The sequence below is a fragment of the Pterocles gutturalis genome, unplaced genomic scaffold (genome assembly GCF_000699245.1).
Source record: "Pterocles gutturalis isolate BGI_N339 unplaced genomic scaffold, ASM69924v1 scaffold47325, whole genome shotgun sequence".
Lineage (NCBI taxonomy): Eukaryota > Metazoa > Chordata > Aves > Pterocliformes > Pteroclidae > Pterocles > Pterocles gutturalis.
In genome coordinates, this window is record NW_010147652.1 from 1 (window position 1) to 15,264 (window position 15,264).

A 15,264-nucleotide genomic window follows, 5' to 3' on the forward strand; every position below is an offset into this window, starting at 1 on the left:
TGGGGAGCGAAGGGCGCGGGCAGCCGGGGACGGATGGAGGCGGAGGAGCACAGCGAAGTGAAAAAAGAGGATTTTATGATCCGTTTTGCTCTGGTTTTATTGCCTAAACCCGAGGGCGGCTCACCTGGAGGCCTCCATCCCCGCGTCTCACAGCCCGGCTGCCTCCTGCCGCTCGGCCGCAGAGCTCAGGGCCTGGCCGCGGTTAATCTTTTTTCTGTTGAGCTCTGGAGCTAGGCTACCAGCAGCTGTGCATGTAATTAACTGCATAAAACCCCTTAGCAAATAACTTGCAGAATAATTCCGAAGTGTGTTTTCTGTAAATGGATAATTGCACCTTCTTTGCAGTTGTTTTTTTAATTTGCTGTTGTCCCACATGCGATTAAATTATCATATAATTACTGACAATATTAAGACGTTTTTAAATCGTGTGTATTCCTGAGGATTTAAGCTTTTTACTCTAATACTTTGTCTTTTTGCTTTTTTAAACAAGGCTAAGTTTATTCATGTAATGGATACACACATCAGGAAAATGGCACGGCTGTTGGACAATGATCAGTTTTTGGAAAAAGTTGGGTAAGGTTACTGTTACAAAATCTTGTTGGGGCTTCATACATAGATATCGAGTAAATAACTGTAGCTCGTATAAACTATGTACTATGTAAACACTTATCATCTATTAAATGGAATGTGTTAACAAATGCCAAAGTATAAAAGAGTTCCTACAGGGAAAAAAAAAAAAAAAAAAAAAAAAAAACAAACCAACTTGGAAAGCCTTTATGACAATGCAGAAATACTATGGGTAATGAAGTCATCCCATAAAATTCGTTGTCTTGTAGGGTGACCACAAAATCCAGTCTACAGGGTGATCATCCATCATGGCAAGATTTTACTGTATCTGACCTAGGACCAGATAATGGATTGCTGGTAAGGCATATCACCAAGACACAAGATTTGCTGGTAGGCAAGTTTTCCTGCTTAATGGAGCAACTAGAAAAGTAACATATACCCACTATAAATATACTGTGGGGAATAAGTAAGCTGATGGACAACTGATGTTCCCTTACATGTGTTTGCACACAATTTCACTAAAGTCATGAAACTACATGTAGTTTCTCTGCAGAGATGAATCATTCTGTGAACAAATAGGACAAAACAATAAAGGTAGATCAACTGTTGATATCACATTTTTCTTTAGAAAAGCAGAAGACAATAACCCCTTTAAACTCTGTGAGGTGGGTTTTGGATGTGCTTAATTTTTCTTCCTCTTTGGTAAATTACTGGCATCTTTTTTTTATTAAACTCTTCTATTTCTTGTCTTCCTTCCTTCCTGTCTCCTCCAAGCTAAGCTCTCCTTCCCCTTCTTTTAGCTCACAGTCTGAGGGTATTCTTAAACCTTTTCCTTTGCATCCCACATCTGAAAGGCTATGCCAGTACCTAAAAGTATGTTGTTCTCAGATACACACTGCCTACCAGTAGCTATCCTTAGGACTGATATTTTTGTCACATTTGAACAGCACATGTAATTTCTCATACTGCATTTAATGTTTTCTTATTTCTGTAGAGAGTACAAATGAAGAAAATACAGCCTAAAAAGGTGCAAACAACAGAAGAATGGTTAAGAACCTACAGTTTAGAATCCTTGCAACTAACATTAGAGCATCTGATAAATGAAGGCAATATTATTTTGTAAGTGCAAGACTGCCCTTTCTTTAGTCAGCCCTAATTTGTGTGCATCTCTCATGCTAATTATTCATAGTGTTCCAGGAATTCAAAAAACTATGTTGAAGAGATAGAGTTTACAGAAGAGACTGTTACCTATTTTGAGTCCAGACTTTCTGAGTGAGTATCCATCTTGTTTATGATTTTGATGCATAACTGATTCTATATCCCCATCCTCTTGCCTTAAATCTTAATGTGTTATCTCTGGGAACTTTAGAGTATCTCAGCATTAAATCTTTTCTGCTGAGATTTTGGGTAGGTGATAACTATATGTCACTACACCTGAGCTTTTAATGAAGATGCCTATCAACCAGGTTTTGAACTGAGGCAGTTAGTGCATTTTAGAAAGGCAGCTAGTGAAAGGTTGGGTTTTCACAGGTAATACTGCATGTTTGTGGGTTATGTTTACTGTAACTTGGATTAGTTTCAAGTCATGTATCTAGTCATGATAATGTGGAAGTTAAAAGTTTTTTAAGTGAAATTTAAATGTATAAAATCAAGGAAACTTAAACTGAGGAAAACATTTAATGAATAGGTTCAATAAGCTATAGAGTAGTCATAATGTTTTTGCTGGTCTTTACAATACTTGTCAGTCTGTTCCTAGGAGTGCTGCTACGTCAGCATACCTCACTGTGTCAGTCAGATCCAGAATCTTCAGAAGGTCCACCTGCAGTACTTGGGCCCTGCACTATCTAAGCAGATTGCAAATCTGGTTTAAAAAAGAAGTAGCTTTTGTATTTCAAAAAATCAAAAAGGTTTCCACCCTTCGAAATGCTGATTTAAACTTTCTATTTGCCAAATTGTAAAAACTATGCAGATGGTAGTAAAAATAAACTGGTTGAAGTAAAACAATTTTGGAGGACAGCAAGCACTTTGTTCTACCTCGGGCTGTACCTATTTTGAAATGAAATGGTTGAAAGTTGTGCTGCAGTTAGTCTGGAACTTCAGTGAGTGTGCTGCCTTTCAATCACAAGGTTGTATTTCATGAGTGTTTTAAGCAATAATGCAGTTTGTATTAAATATGTGTCCTGACAATGACTTATGTGTAATGAACTAAACTCAGTTTTGCCTGAGCTTCTGTTGTTCACACGTACACATGGTGAGTACCCCTCTCCTGTCTCTGAAGAGAATAAGCCAGCAACTGATTAGAAAACATTTCAGTGATACAGTTTTTCAGACAGCTACATATCTAATCGGTCAAGCAGCTTTCAGGGAAGAAGTATTTAAATAGTTAGCCCTCCAACCACCAGTTGGAGGAGAACACTGAAAACAGTGTTTTTAAGAGGTGATTTTGGATCTGTGAGAAAAAGGATGTGGTGAAGTCAAATGGTTGAATGTGACATTGATACACAATGCAAGAGAATGCCTTAGCTAAATGTGTGCTATGCCTTTTGTCAGAGCGATTGAACTTTATCAGCAGCGAATTCAGTGGCTGTTGCAGGACAGCAGAAAGGTAACTTTAACTTTGCAGTATGTTTTTAGAATGAAACTGTGTTTTTTTTCAAAAGCTAAATTAGCTTTTGAATACTAGTGAAAAGTGGCTTCCAGAAAGCTTATGTATTTTAATTATTTACTGTGAGTTGCACGTTATGTGCAGTGATGCTTAATCTTGGCAATGGATTGTTTCTCTTGATCTTTCATTGGTATGAGGTTTTCTACTTTCTAGATCTAGTCTCTCTCTTAGCAATCTTAATCGTCAGGACCTCTCAGGGTGGTTTAAACAGAAGCAGACAATGCTGAGCTTAACCTCTCTCACTGGAGTGGGGCTGGCTTGCCCAGCTGGTTAATCACTTGTCCTGCCTAGCAGTGCTAATGCTCAGGAATGAGAAAGGGACATAACTCCCTCTTGAACGGGACAGAGAAAGAAGCAACATTCAAAAATCTAGTTTCCACTAAGTTGGTTGATTTAATCTGAAGGAGATGCTGTAGACAAAGCTATTTTTTATCCTCTCAAATAATCAATAGTTTGTCTTGGGAAGGAGTGAATATGACTTACTGGTAAGGGTAAACTGGGAGCCAGTAGTCCTCTTTTTTTTTTTTTTCCCCTTGGCTTTGTCACTGTGTCATCTTTATGCTAAAAAGCTTAAAGTGGAAATAAATACCTAATATTTGATTTTAAAATGGTATTGCACAGAATAAAACATAACATTTTTAAACTTTAGATAAGCTTAGTATTTACATTGACTTTTCTCTCTTAAGGTGTTTGGTCTTATAAAAGGAACCAAAGTTGGACTTGTGGTTGATGTGTCTGGTGTGAGTTATGGACCTAGACTGCTGGATTTTCAGAAGGACCTTTTGGTAAGTAATAATAAAGCAGACTTTGACAATTGTAACATACTAATCAAGCTTTTGTATAACTACAAGCCGGAAACAAAGTGGAAAAAAAATCTGCTTAAATTCATAATATGCAATACAGTAGAAGTTTTCTGTTGGAGAAAAGTATGTTTTAAATGTCTTTGAACGCATTGTCTTTGTTAATGTCTAGATCCAAACAAACTCCAGTATGTACCATAATAATAAAACTTTTCATATTTATATTTAGAAGTTTCTCAATTATTGTACCAGCATTCTCTATGGAATAAACTTGCCTAACAGAAACAGCTGTAAGAGCTAGAACCAAGTAAATATAGTTTCCTTATGCCTTTATGTTTTGTCACAACAAGGCACACTTCACAGTTTTGTTCAGAACTTGAGTGAGTAATCACTTCCTGAAGCCCCAAAAGAAACTTGTCCTTTATTGTGCTCTTTATTTTTATAAAACTTTTGTGTTAAGGAAGGAAGATACATTGTGGCTGTTTTACTGTCTGACTTTGAAGCTTTGTACAACTTCATTTCCTGCATTCAGGAATTATTCAAATTTTATTTGTATTATCTGCATTTTTCATTTGTACATAAAACTACTTCAAGAAAACTTGAGTTCCATGTAGTCTGGTTGGCTTAGCCTCAGTACCTGAACTATTGTTTAGCCCTATCCATTAATATTTATTGAACATTTTGTAGTAATTGTTTGATGGGTGAAAATGCTCATTCTAGATCAGTATGTTGTTTCATGTGCTCATCAGCTGAAGAGAAAACTGTACAACAAATATTCCCTGCCTCCTGCCCCATTAACAAATTGGCTGGATTAGCGTAAGTTTGCAGGTTTTTTCTCTGTACCAAGTATTCAAATCTGTATGGCCTTTTCTTGGAAGCTTTTCTTTGTGGTAACTGAAAATATTGCTGTCAACTATTTTTAGAAAATTACTGTTTTTATTATTTTACATAACCCTACTAGAAGCAGCATGGATAGTAATGCATTAACAATTTTTAATTTATTAGTGCTTAATAGATGAACAGCTGTGTTATAAGAAGCAATTGTACTGCCTCTCATTCAGTACAGAAATTTCACCTTTGTGGGAGAGTCCAAAAACCATCAATGTTCATGTGTAAGTAAGTTCATTTCTCTGAAAAATAATGGTGTTTCAAGAAAGTCTCCATTTAATTAGAGCAATCTCTCGTAGATGATAGTGTTTTTCATCTTCTGCCTGCAGTGATTTATGAGAGGGAAAAATAGCAATTAATTTTAAGTGCAGTCAGTGATTTCAAGATGATTGTTCATGTGTAAAATATTTTTAGCAGCTCCTGTGGTTTGTAGTAATCTTCATGATGTATCTTAAGTGATGTACATTAAGTGTACATATTTATTTTTTTTTCCCCACCCCTAGGCTGCATGAAGCAAGACAGTGGATACAACAGCTGGAGCCTGGTCGAGGCTGCAATTTGCTGAAAGCCTTAAAACATGTCCTTATGATGAAAGAGTTGAATTATCTGGTTCTTATTGTAGGAAGCTGGTAAATTCATTATCTGTCCTAACAATCAGCTTTAACTTGAATACAGAATTGGTGCAAGAATCTGAGCTTGATACAAAAAAAAATAGAAAATTTAAGATCCAGGTTTCATATGGTTTTAGTTCATGCCACTGAATTCCTTTATTTCTTCTTTTTTACTATTTGTAAATCTTTTTTCTGATATGAAGCTATATTTTTCCTTCGCAGATCAGTTTTCAGAGTCTGCTAGCTCTAATGTTACATCAATAAAAATCTTTCAGCATCATTAAGGATGTCACTGAAAGGGTCCACACCTCTGGGAAGATTAGATGATAAACTAGATTTTGCTGTAAAATAGCATTAAGCATTCAAAGATAGTCTTATCTCTGTGATCTTTGTGCTGATGGAAAACTGAAAATGTCTGTTTAAATAAAGAAAGGCTAAAATTAGATAAATTATAGATTTAAATTCTGCAGTTCTACTGTATCGTTTGAAAAACTGCAGTACTGGATTACAAGAAAAAGACTACAGTAAGGATTCTGGGAGTGTTACCGTACCCCTAATTTATTAATTGTATTTATTTTAAATGTGAAAAAAAGGGATGATGTAAGCTTGGCAAGCTTGATATTTAGGGTGACTGAGATTACATTTCGTCTAACTTACTGAACACACAGTGTTCAGTTAAAAGGTTCTGAGTTTTGCTTAGATCTGCTTTGAACAGAAAGCAGAAGTTTGTAGTATGTGCAAGTGAAAACTTCCTTAATATCTGTACCTGGCAGAAGTGTAGCTGTAAGGAAATGTTTTTACTAGCCATGAAGAACCATCAAAACTCAGGGAATGAAAGCTGTGTGGGTTGCTAAGTTCTAAACACAAAACAAATGTTTACTTTCTTTGGTGCCTTTGGAAGAAAATGGACATCCTTACATACAGTCTGAGTTGAAAACCTCTGTCGCAGTTTATAACTGGGGGGTAAAACCACAGTTCCTGGTTTTTAGCTTCCAGGGCTAGCAAGTAATAATTTAGAACATTTAATCCACAAGCCATTATAAACCAGAATAGAATCTTAGTGCTTTTATTGTCATGCAGGTTTGCAGGACAGAACCAAATCCCAGTACTGATACCTCAGTAATTGTTGAGAGAGGGAGAGGAGGTCAAGTTGTGCTAAATGACTGGATTACATTGCCATGATTTGTTATTTCTTTCCCACTTAGTTTTCTTCCCTGTCTTCTTCAATATGGCCTTTCCCCCCCATTTGATTAGTGCCATTGTTAATATCTTTTCCTTTTTTATTTATTTATATCAGCCCTGATCAGTCTCTGGAAATATTGTCTGACTATGCTCAGCAGTGTATGCTGGGGAGAAAAGTGCAGACTCATGCTGTTACATATGATTGCAGCAATCCTGCTTCTCTTGTAAGTAATTGTGTTAATACTTCATTAAGTGTCCTGACATTTGTTTCCTATCAGCTGCAATGTCTTCTCTTATAAACTTGTGGGGAAGCTAACCTACTCAATAAAGAGTTCTTCATCTAGAGTTGAATTTTCTGTAGAGCAGATTTACACACATGAAAAAATTTGTTTGAGCATTCATCTTGGTTCACACCAGAGCCAGAAGTGGCAACCAAGTGGTGTTGACAGGCTTGGCAGCTGAAGGGAAGCAGTTATTTCCAGATAATCATCCTGTGTGCTTACTCTGGGGCTAAGAGCACTTTTGCAGGTGAACGCAGAAATATAAGGGATTTTAGGTAGGCAATAGTGCAGTAAGGACAAGTAGATAGGGAGAGGGATCATAGGAGAAAGGCAGGGACTTGGGAGTGATACGCACATGGCAGTCTCTGGGATAGGAGTATTTTTGTATGGAATAGCATCAGTGCAAGACCTAGCAGCCCTGCTCAAATTACCATGTTGAGCAATGCGATGTTAGCAGTGACTGCCTGAAGGAAGAGGAGGACAGAAGGGTATAAGCAGTTACTTTTGCTTAGTAGCTGCTTCATAGAAACTTGGTTTTAGGTGTTGATTGCTTGTTTAAGCTTTCCCCTAAGGCACGTAGTGACTTAAGTGGCAGGGAGGACTCAGCTGAAGTCCTTGTTTGAAGAGAAGATAGGATGCAGTAGGGGTACTGCAGTTGTGGGAAAAGGATTGCAGTGGCAGATGGTAGGAGAGAAGGAGATGGGAGAGGTGAAAAAAGCAGCAAAGAGTTTAAGAGGTAATTGTGGGCAGGGGAAGGATAGCTCAATATTTATACTTGTAGACTTTGGTGATGCACCTTTGATCTGACTAGCACAAGCCTGCCTTCAAAGCAAGAGAAAGTGACTGGCATTTTAACACAAGGTCAATGAACTTGACCCTTATTGCTTCTTTTGTACATTTCTTCACTTAGTTTTTCAGCCATGTTAAAATAAGACTGGTAAGAAAACAATGGAAACATAATTACTTTGGCTTTTTCAATGCATGTACATCAAAGATTCTCTGTCTGTTTGAGAATTGAATACCAACAACCCATGTTATCAAAAGAGACTACCAAATCAAAGTAACTATTTTTCTTCCTATTTATATATGTAGGCAGTTCTAAAGAACCTTGCAGAAGCTGTAAGAGGCCGTTATCATTGCTACTCTTCAAAGGGAGAGGTAGGTGACAGCTAGAGACAAAACATTTTTATTTCTTTTTGATGATTCTGCACTTTGAGAAGGCAAACTAATTATCATCTGTGTAGAAGTTTATAGCAAGACGTGGTGCTGAAAGTCTGTGTCATGGAAGTGCTGAGGATGTGGCCAATAAACTTGTGGTTAATTCTTTCTGCAACTGAAAATGCTTTCCTAAAGGTGCCGTAGATTTTGCAGATATCGTTCACTGACTTAAAGCTTGTGAATAGGATGAAAGCAGTGGCTTATTGTAGACCAATTCAAAACAATAATATCTTGTTTATAATAGTAACTTCTATGTGGTGCATTAGATAAGCTTACACTCAATTCTGCTATGCCAGGCAGTCTTGTATAGATTTATGTACATCAAAGTAAGAAAGTTGTGTTTGGTTGGTATTTTAATAGTAGTTAACTTATTTTTCCCCCTTTGTTTTTTTGTGTGCAGAATATTGATAGCAGTGATGTTCATTTGCTACTTCAGGAATCCCAGAAGGCTAAGGACCTGCTAAAGAGCATCAAACAGACTTTTCAAAGAAGAGTTGGTGGATCACTTATTAGTAGAATAGCAGATGTATGTATCATTTTCATATGTACTTTTTATTTGTGAATAATATTCCTGTTTCCCCCCATCCTCCCTGTTTCATATATAGAGAATTCTTTCATCTCTCTTCCAACCTCATAATTACTAAGCACCGTGTAGACTAGATATGGAGCAGAAGTCACCCTGAAATGACTTAGAAGGTCTTATATCCTCAAATAAAAGCATGTCATTTCAAGAAACTTACTAGGTAAACCTTCTGTATGAAAAATCACCTCCACAAACTTCTGTCCATTCATAAAATAAAGGTCTCTTACCCCTTTTTGAAATAAAGGAATTCTAGTCCCCCACAGGAGTTTTTGTTGACTTGTTTCCATTGGTGTGAAGGAAGGTAAAATGTGGGTTTTTTCGCTCTGTGATTGGTGCAGGTAGAAAACAGAGCAGTTGAGATTTGATCTGTGTGTAACAAAGATTCTTTACTACTTGCTTTTCTTAGGAAAATGATTGGCTGTTTTCATGCTAGCATGCATAACCAAAATTTCCCTGTGGGCTTTGTGTTGTGGCAAGCACAGTGAAGTTAACAGAACATTGTCCCCTAAAATCTATTTTTAGAAGGACCAATGGTAGCTATTTTTGAAGTGTTTTGCTTGTTGAAATCCCAGCACTTTGGTGAGCATAAGTAAAAGTAATATTCCACGATGGATATTTTGGATTGAGAGTAAAAAAAATGTGCTAAAACTTGCAAGAGTTTTTCTTAAAATCTGTTTTAGGTTTCCACAGAATTTGCAAATACACCACCTTCCATCTCTTTACCAAAGCCTTCAAAGCACACTGGACCACTAGTTATTCAAACACCGTGCATCCTGGCCAGAACCTCAACAGACTGGTTAAAGACAAATGGATTGAAAGGTAGCACAGAAAGAAAAGCTTAACAGGTATGAGACATGAATTAAAGACAGAGCATGTGTTTTATTTAATTTCTTTATTCCTTGCCATAGCTAAAAAGTTAAATCTTTATCAAGTTTTGGCTCCCAATGCTTTTTCTCCTGTGGAAGAATTTGTACCTATACTTAAAAAAACAGTATCATCAACTCTACATGAGGTAAGTGATGGGGACCCTTTCTTCTTCTTTTGTTTTGTGTTCTTTTTTTCTTTCTGTTGCTACATTTTTCTAATTAAAATCAGTACTTTATAAGCTGGTGAAATTCTACAGGCTTTAGCTGAAATTTAAGTGGTAGATTCAAATCAGATATGTATGCCATTCTTAAGACTCATTCAGGAAGGAATTCCATCTTAGTATAGCTTATATAGGCTTCTGTAAACACATAAGTGCATTATTTATCCTTCTAGAAAGCGATGATGCAGTTTGAATGGTATGATGGAACAGTGAAAAATATCCATGTTGACCTGCCGGTATTATACAACTATCAGGTGAGTTGTGTATAGTGATGTGGCCTTGTCAGGCTAGATTACCATCTAGTTATTCCACATTAATTGTCCCGTTAATTACATAAATACTTTTCATTGTGAATCCTTTACCCTTTCCACATGGGAAGTAGCTAATTGTCTCCATTGTAAAGTGATGAAATCCCAATCCCGTAAATTCTACATGATTGCCAAATTATAATATTCTGCAGATGGTCACATCAGAAATAATTCACTCTGAAGTTACTCTTTTACCATGACTAGCATTTTAGCCTTGGCAACGAAGATCGAAGAGGTGGATGAAAATTATTTGTAAGACTAAAAGTATAAAAAAAATCCAGCTATGTTCTCTGACCCACCCTTGAGAGAGAGGGAGATGTTGGTGATAAATATGGCAGACAGAAGGTAGGCCAGGTAACTGTTTCTTTTGTGTGGCATGTGGTGATCTCTAAATTGTAATTGAGTGTCAGAACAAGGTAATATCTCAGTGGCTGAGTCTCTGGTAATATAAGTGAATTTTTAATTGGGTAACTTTTTAGCAAGTAAATTATTTTCAGTCTATGCAGGTGGCATTGTTTTTGGTGTCTGTCTAAAGGGAAGCTTTAAAAGAGAGTTTACAAACAATGTTGTAGGTGGTGTCACAAGTGAATTCAGTAAGAACAGTGAAATACCTTATAGAAAATAGATTTATGTTAAGTATTGATTGAATTGTCTCAAGTCGGAGCAGCTTTTTATTCCAAGATGTGTTCGTTTGTGTTAAGCACAACTGGAATTGTATAAATATTTTCAATATTATGCTGTCATGTTACTTCTGGATTATGCATTTGGCAATAAAAGACTTACTTGAACTTTTTTATTTTAAACTTAAAATTTCTGTATTTTATCCACAGAAACTTCTTGCTAAAATGGTAACAGCTTACGAGAAACGAATTGACTGGCTATCTGTTGCTAGCAGAAGAATATGGGGAAGTGTTTGTGAAAGGAGGTATCGTACTTTGATAACCCTTTTTTTTGTGTATTGGTGATAGTTCCTATTTGACAGCCTTTGTTTTGTGTGTAAGTCAGCACCAAGTAATACAGGGCAGAAAACAGTCCGATGTAGAGACAACAGTTGCAGGTGCGACCAGCGTAAGCAGTCCACTTTTGAAAACTTATGTTCAGCTTTTTTAATAATCCAGTAAATGTACTGAATCCAGTGATCATCAGTCAACATAAAACCGCCATTTCCATGAGACAGAAGGAGACTCTTAAATTTGAGTTTTCTAGCAAGTCACACGTTTCAGACGCGTTCTGGATATTCAAGTAGAGAGAAGTAGAGAGAAGGAATAGGGTTCTTCAGGGTTCAACAGCCATTGTTGCTGTTGCTACATGTGGCAGTACCCTGATTATTGCATAGCCTAAGAAAGATAGACCTGTCCATTATTGTTACTCTATTTTAAAAATCGTACCTTATGTTTTATGGATATTTTTAAATATAGATTCAGTGTTTATAGATTTTGATACATATTTAGGAGATGCTTTCCCTGGTGGATTAGAGTACAATGGAGATAAGAATATGTCATTAAATAAGATTTTTTTTTTTTACTAATAACATGTTTCTTGTAGGGTGGTTATACTTGTTGATATATCAGTGACAAACTCCATGTACATTGTCCATATCCAACATTCTTTGCGACTTTTACTTGAGGAACAAATGTCAAATAAGGATTACTTCAATATTATAGCGTAAGCAATATAAGCATAAGCATTGTAACACATTGCAATGAAAGAAATCTGCTGAGACATTGTAGTTATTAATGGGCATATTTTTTATATTTAAATTGTGTTCAACATTTATGACGAAATAATTGCAAGAGTAGCACTGATTTATCATTTTGCGTAGGTGTATGGATCACATGTACAGGAATCAGATTAGTAATTAAAAATCACTGTTTGGGGTGAGGCTTGCAGAAATGGATTGCATCACACGTGTGACAAATTCTCGTCCTGCCGTATTGTTCATAACAGTATCAATTCACATGTCAGAAACTTACTGGAAGAGGATTCTGGAGGTGCCTCAGGTACCATAACTGAAAGCACCCTTTAAATTTTACAGTAACTCCAATAGTACTTAATAGTACTATGATTTTGTACTCAACACTGGTGGTTGAGTGAACTGAGCAGCAGCTGGATGGGTTTCTGAGTGGCAGGTAAAAGCAAGAGGCAGCAGCTCATGGAGTTCCAAACCTGGTGGGAGAGCAGAGCTGTTTGGGTTGTTTTGTCACAATCTTTCCACTGAGCTTTTACCAGCTCACATAATATCCTGTTCAGGAAAGAAAAATGTAGTCTGGCCCACTACCTTGAAAATCTGACAACCCCTGAGTCATGGATAAATGTGAATGATTAAATTGTTTGAAATAGAAAATAGTTAACATCAGGCAATTTTACATCTGTAATACCCCAAATCAGATTTTTCTTTTTCAGTGAACTTACTCTATCTTTTTGTTTGTTCTAAAGCATAGTCTGAAAATTAATTGCTGTTATCTTTATGTGAAAGATTTGGGAGCAACATCTTGCCTTGGCAGCTGGAACTGGTTCCTTCCCAACCAGAAAACTTACAAAATGCTTGGAGGTAGGATCAAATAACTTTCCTATACATCTGAAATAAGTGATTGTAGGTAGTATGAAACAGATTTAAACAGCATTGTGAACAATTTAGAAAATTGATAAATTTATCATATTACAAAAAGAGTTTGCCATGAACTGTTCTACACTGTTCACGATGGTTTGTTGTGAAAACAGCATTTTCAAGTTTAATATATCCTAGTGACTTTGTATTTGTGAAAGCTAAACTGTAGTTTTTTCCCCACATACACTGGAGACAAATCCCACGTTTCTGTTTGAGGAGTTACACCCTCAGTGGTTTCATTATACCTTTGTGGTTTCATTGTTATTCCTGTAAGTTATACTATATTACAGTTTTTCTATGTGAGAGAGAATTCTTTCATCTCTGTGCTCTGAACCTTATCTTAAAAACTAGTTTGCCACAGTGGCAGTACAGAAACTAGAACAAATAAGTCGTGTCATTATATCATCTTGTTTTGTTGTCTGTCATTATCAAAAATTTTAGACTCCAGTGCAGTGTTATTTAAAATTTGTAATTCTCTTTATCGCGTTAAGCAGAAACAAAAGCTTGTGTTGCTTCATTCTTTGAACTGTAAACATCTTCTTTTAGGTGGGTGTTGAACTTGCAGTGCAAGGGGAGTAGAAATTTAATGAGTGCTCTCAGGAGAGCTGTGGAATTAGACTTCAAATACAAAGATAAACACAAATCACAAGGACTTTACCTGCTGACTACGGGAATACCTGATCAGGAAACAGTGAGTATCATCACAGGTTTTGCAACTTTTCTGTAAGTTCCTATCAGAATTAATCTTAAATTTATTTTTCTCTCTTTTTTTTTTCTTTTGGCTAGTCACCATACCTTATTGACAGAATACTTCTGCTTTACATATCTAAGCCAGCACAACTGTCAGGATCTCAAACTTCCATTTCTGCAATTACTGTTTGTGTGTTGGAGGCAGGAAATGTTAATGTGTGAATATATATTTATATATATGCTATATATATAAATATATATTCAATATATAATATGTGTGAATCATAGAAAATTCAAGAGATATTTTTAGGATTCCCTTCCCACTCCAACTCTGGCCATCATATCATTGCAGATTTCTGAGTCCAAACAAACCAACTCCCGATTTTTTATATGATATAATTTCCTTGCAACTCATGGGAACAAAGCCACAAGTAATTTTATGGTGGAAATCCATAGAGACAGCTCCTATTTTTAATAACAGTAATCCATTACTTGGATATATGTTCATAGTGCATGTGCTCAGTGGCTGTTAAGCCACATGCGCAGCCTAGAGTTTCTGAACATAGGTAATCCAAGTGGAACAACCATGCATGTACAGTAGGATGTCACTTGCTTTTGTTACCAAACTTCTGGAAATTCTAGGCAAACCTAAGAAATCATTAAAAGCCCATGTGGATAACGAGAAAATGAAGGATGCATTAAAAAGGCAAAATAATAGTTCCATCCCTACTTCTTTCCTTCAGTGCATGGCTACCTAGAAGTCCATGACCTGTGTCTTTGATTCCGATAGCTGCTCTGTCTTGCTTCTTGGCTGCAGCAATGCTGTTGCCATTGTCACTAGTAATAGCAACAGTTTTCATGTATGTGCATGAATTGAGGAGGCACTCAGCTACTCAGGGTGTGCTCCTGTACTAAATTGCTCAGGTTGAGAGTGTTTGTACTTGAGTTCAGGAGCCAGTGGAGTAGATGAAAGCTCATCTGATTTATTTTTTTTTTTTTTCTTCCTTCCTTCCCCTTCTCTGTCTTGCAGCACACGGTCAGTGCTTATGTGGCTGAGGTTTGCAGAGGTTTTGATTTGCGGCTTCATGTCTGTCTGTTCAGTGTAACAGAGGACATTGACTCCAACAGGATTATGCCAGCCCGCTACGCTAACCCAACTGAAACTGTCATTGCTTTCAAAGAAATAGTACGGGCAGCCAATGGGAGATTTCATTGGTTTGGAGAAGCAGGTATGTGAAAACAAAAGTCAGCACGTACTTCTTTTTCATTAATCAAGTAGTTTACTTTTTTTAGGATGTGATAATGATATACTAGCACTGAGATATAAACAGAGGTCCTAGTTTGATTGAGGCTTTCAGCTGTATTGTAGAATATTATAATGCAGACTTCATGCGGGATTTTTTTTTTTTCTATTTTAATTCACTATTTTCTGCTGGTTATTTTAACGATGTGCATTTAAAATACAGTTGCTAATGTGGTAGGTCCAGACTCCCTGGCTTACAGAAAACAAAGGTTTTTTGATTCATTTCATTGATATTTCACATGCTCTCCAAATTGTTGTACACTTAAAGATATATTTTGTACACTTAAAAACCCCACACTGATTAGCATATATTTGATTATCAGGTATTTTTGAAAGTGATGATATCACTATTATCGTGTCTGAAATGGAAAAAGCAAAAAACTACTCCCAAAAGGTATGAACTATATGTATCTTTTTAAGTTATGTTTTTCTTCAGAAAAAAGATTCAACAGTGTTTGTTCAGCTGACAGCGC

General features: G+C 36.5%; 1 protein-coding gene across 1 annotated transcript in view; it reads left to right on the top strand.

Annotated features, from left to right (window-relative positions):
* Window positions 1–508: 508 nt before the first annotated feature.
* Window positions 509–15,264, top strand: part of VWA3A (von Willebrand factor A domain containing 3A) — a gene marked incomplete at its 3' end in the record, with an annotated part of 34,910 nt that continues 20,154 nt past the window's right edge. The window contains exons 1-20 of the mRNA XM_010086106.1: window positions 509–573; window positions 837–924; window positions 1,562–1,686; window positions 1,765–1,839; window positions 3,118–3,172; window positions 3,919–4,017; window positions 5,038–5,144; window positions 5,424–5,549; window positions 6,829–6,937; window positions 8,087–8,152; window positions 8,613–8,738; window positions 9,476–9,614; window positions 9,704–9,807; window positions 10,056–10,136; window positions 11,021–11,115; window positions 11,736–11,855; window positions 12,667–12,741; window positions 13,345–13,489; window positions 14,519–14,717; window positions 15,115–15,185. Of these exons, the coding sequence (XP_010084408.1) occupies window positions 509–573; window positions 837–924; window positions 1,562–1,686; window positions 1,765–1,839; window positions 3,118–3,172; window positions 3,919–4,017; window positions 5,038–5,144; window positions 5,424–5,549; window positions 6,829–6,937; window positions 8,087–8,152; window positions 8,613–8,738; window positions 9,476–9,614; window positions 9,704–9,807; window positions 10,056–10,136; window positions 11,021–11,115; window positions 11,736–11,855; window positions 12,667–12,741; window positions 13,345–13,489; window positions 14,519–14,717; window positions 15,115–15,185 (2,070 nt within the window). The remainder of the gene's footprint in view (window positions 574–836; window positions 925–1,561; window positions 1,687–1,764; window positions 1,840–3,117; window positions 3,173–3,918; window positions 4,018–5,037; window positions 5,145–5,423; window positions 5,550–6,828; window positions 6,938–8,086; window positions 8,153–8,612; window positions 8,739–9,475; window positions 9,615–9,703; window positions 9,808–10,055; window positions 10,137–11,020; window positions 11,116–11,735; window positions 11,856–12,666; window positions 12,742–13,344; window positions 13,490–14,518; window positions 14,718–15,114; window positions 15,186–15,264) is intronic.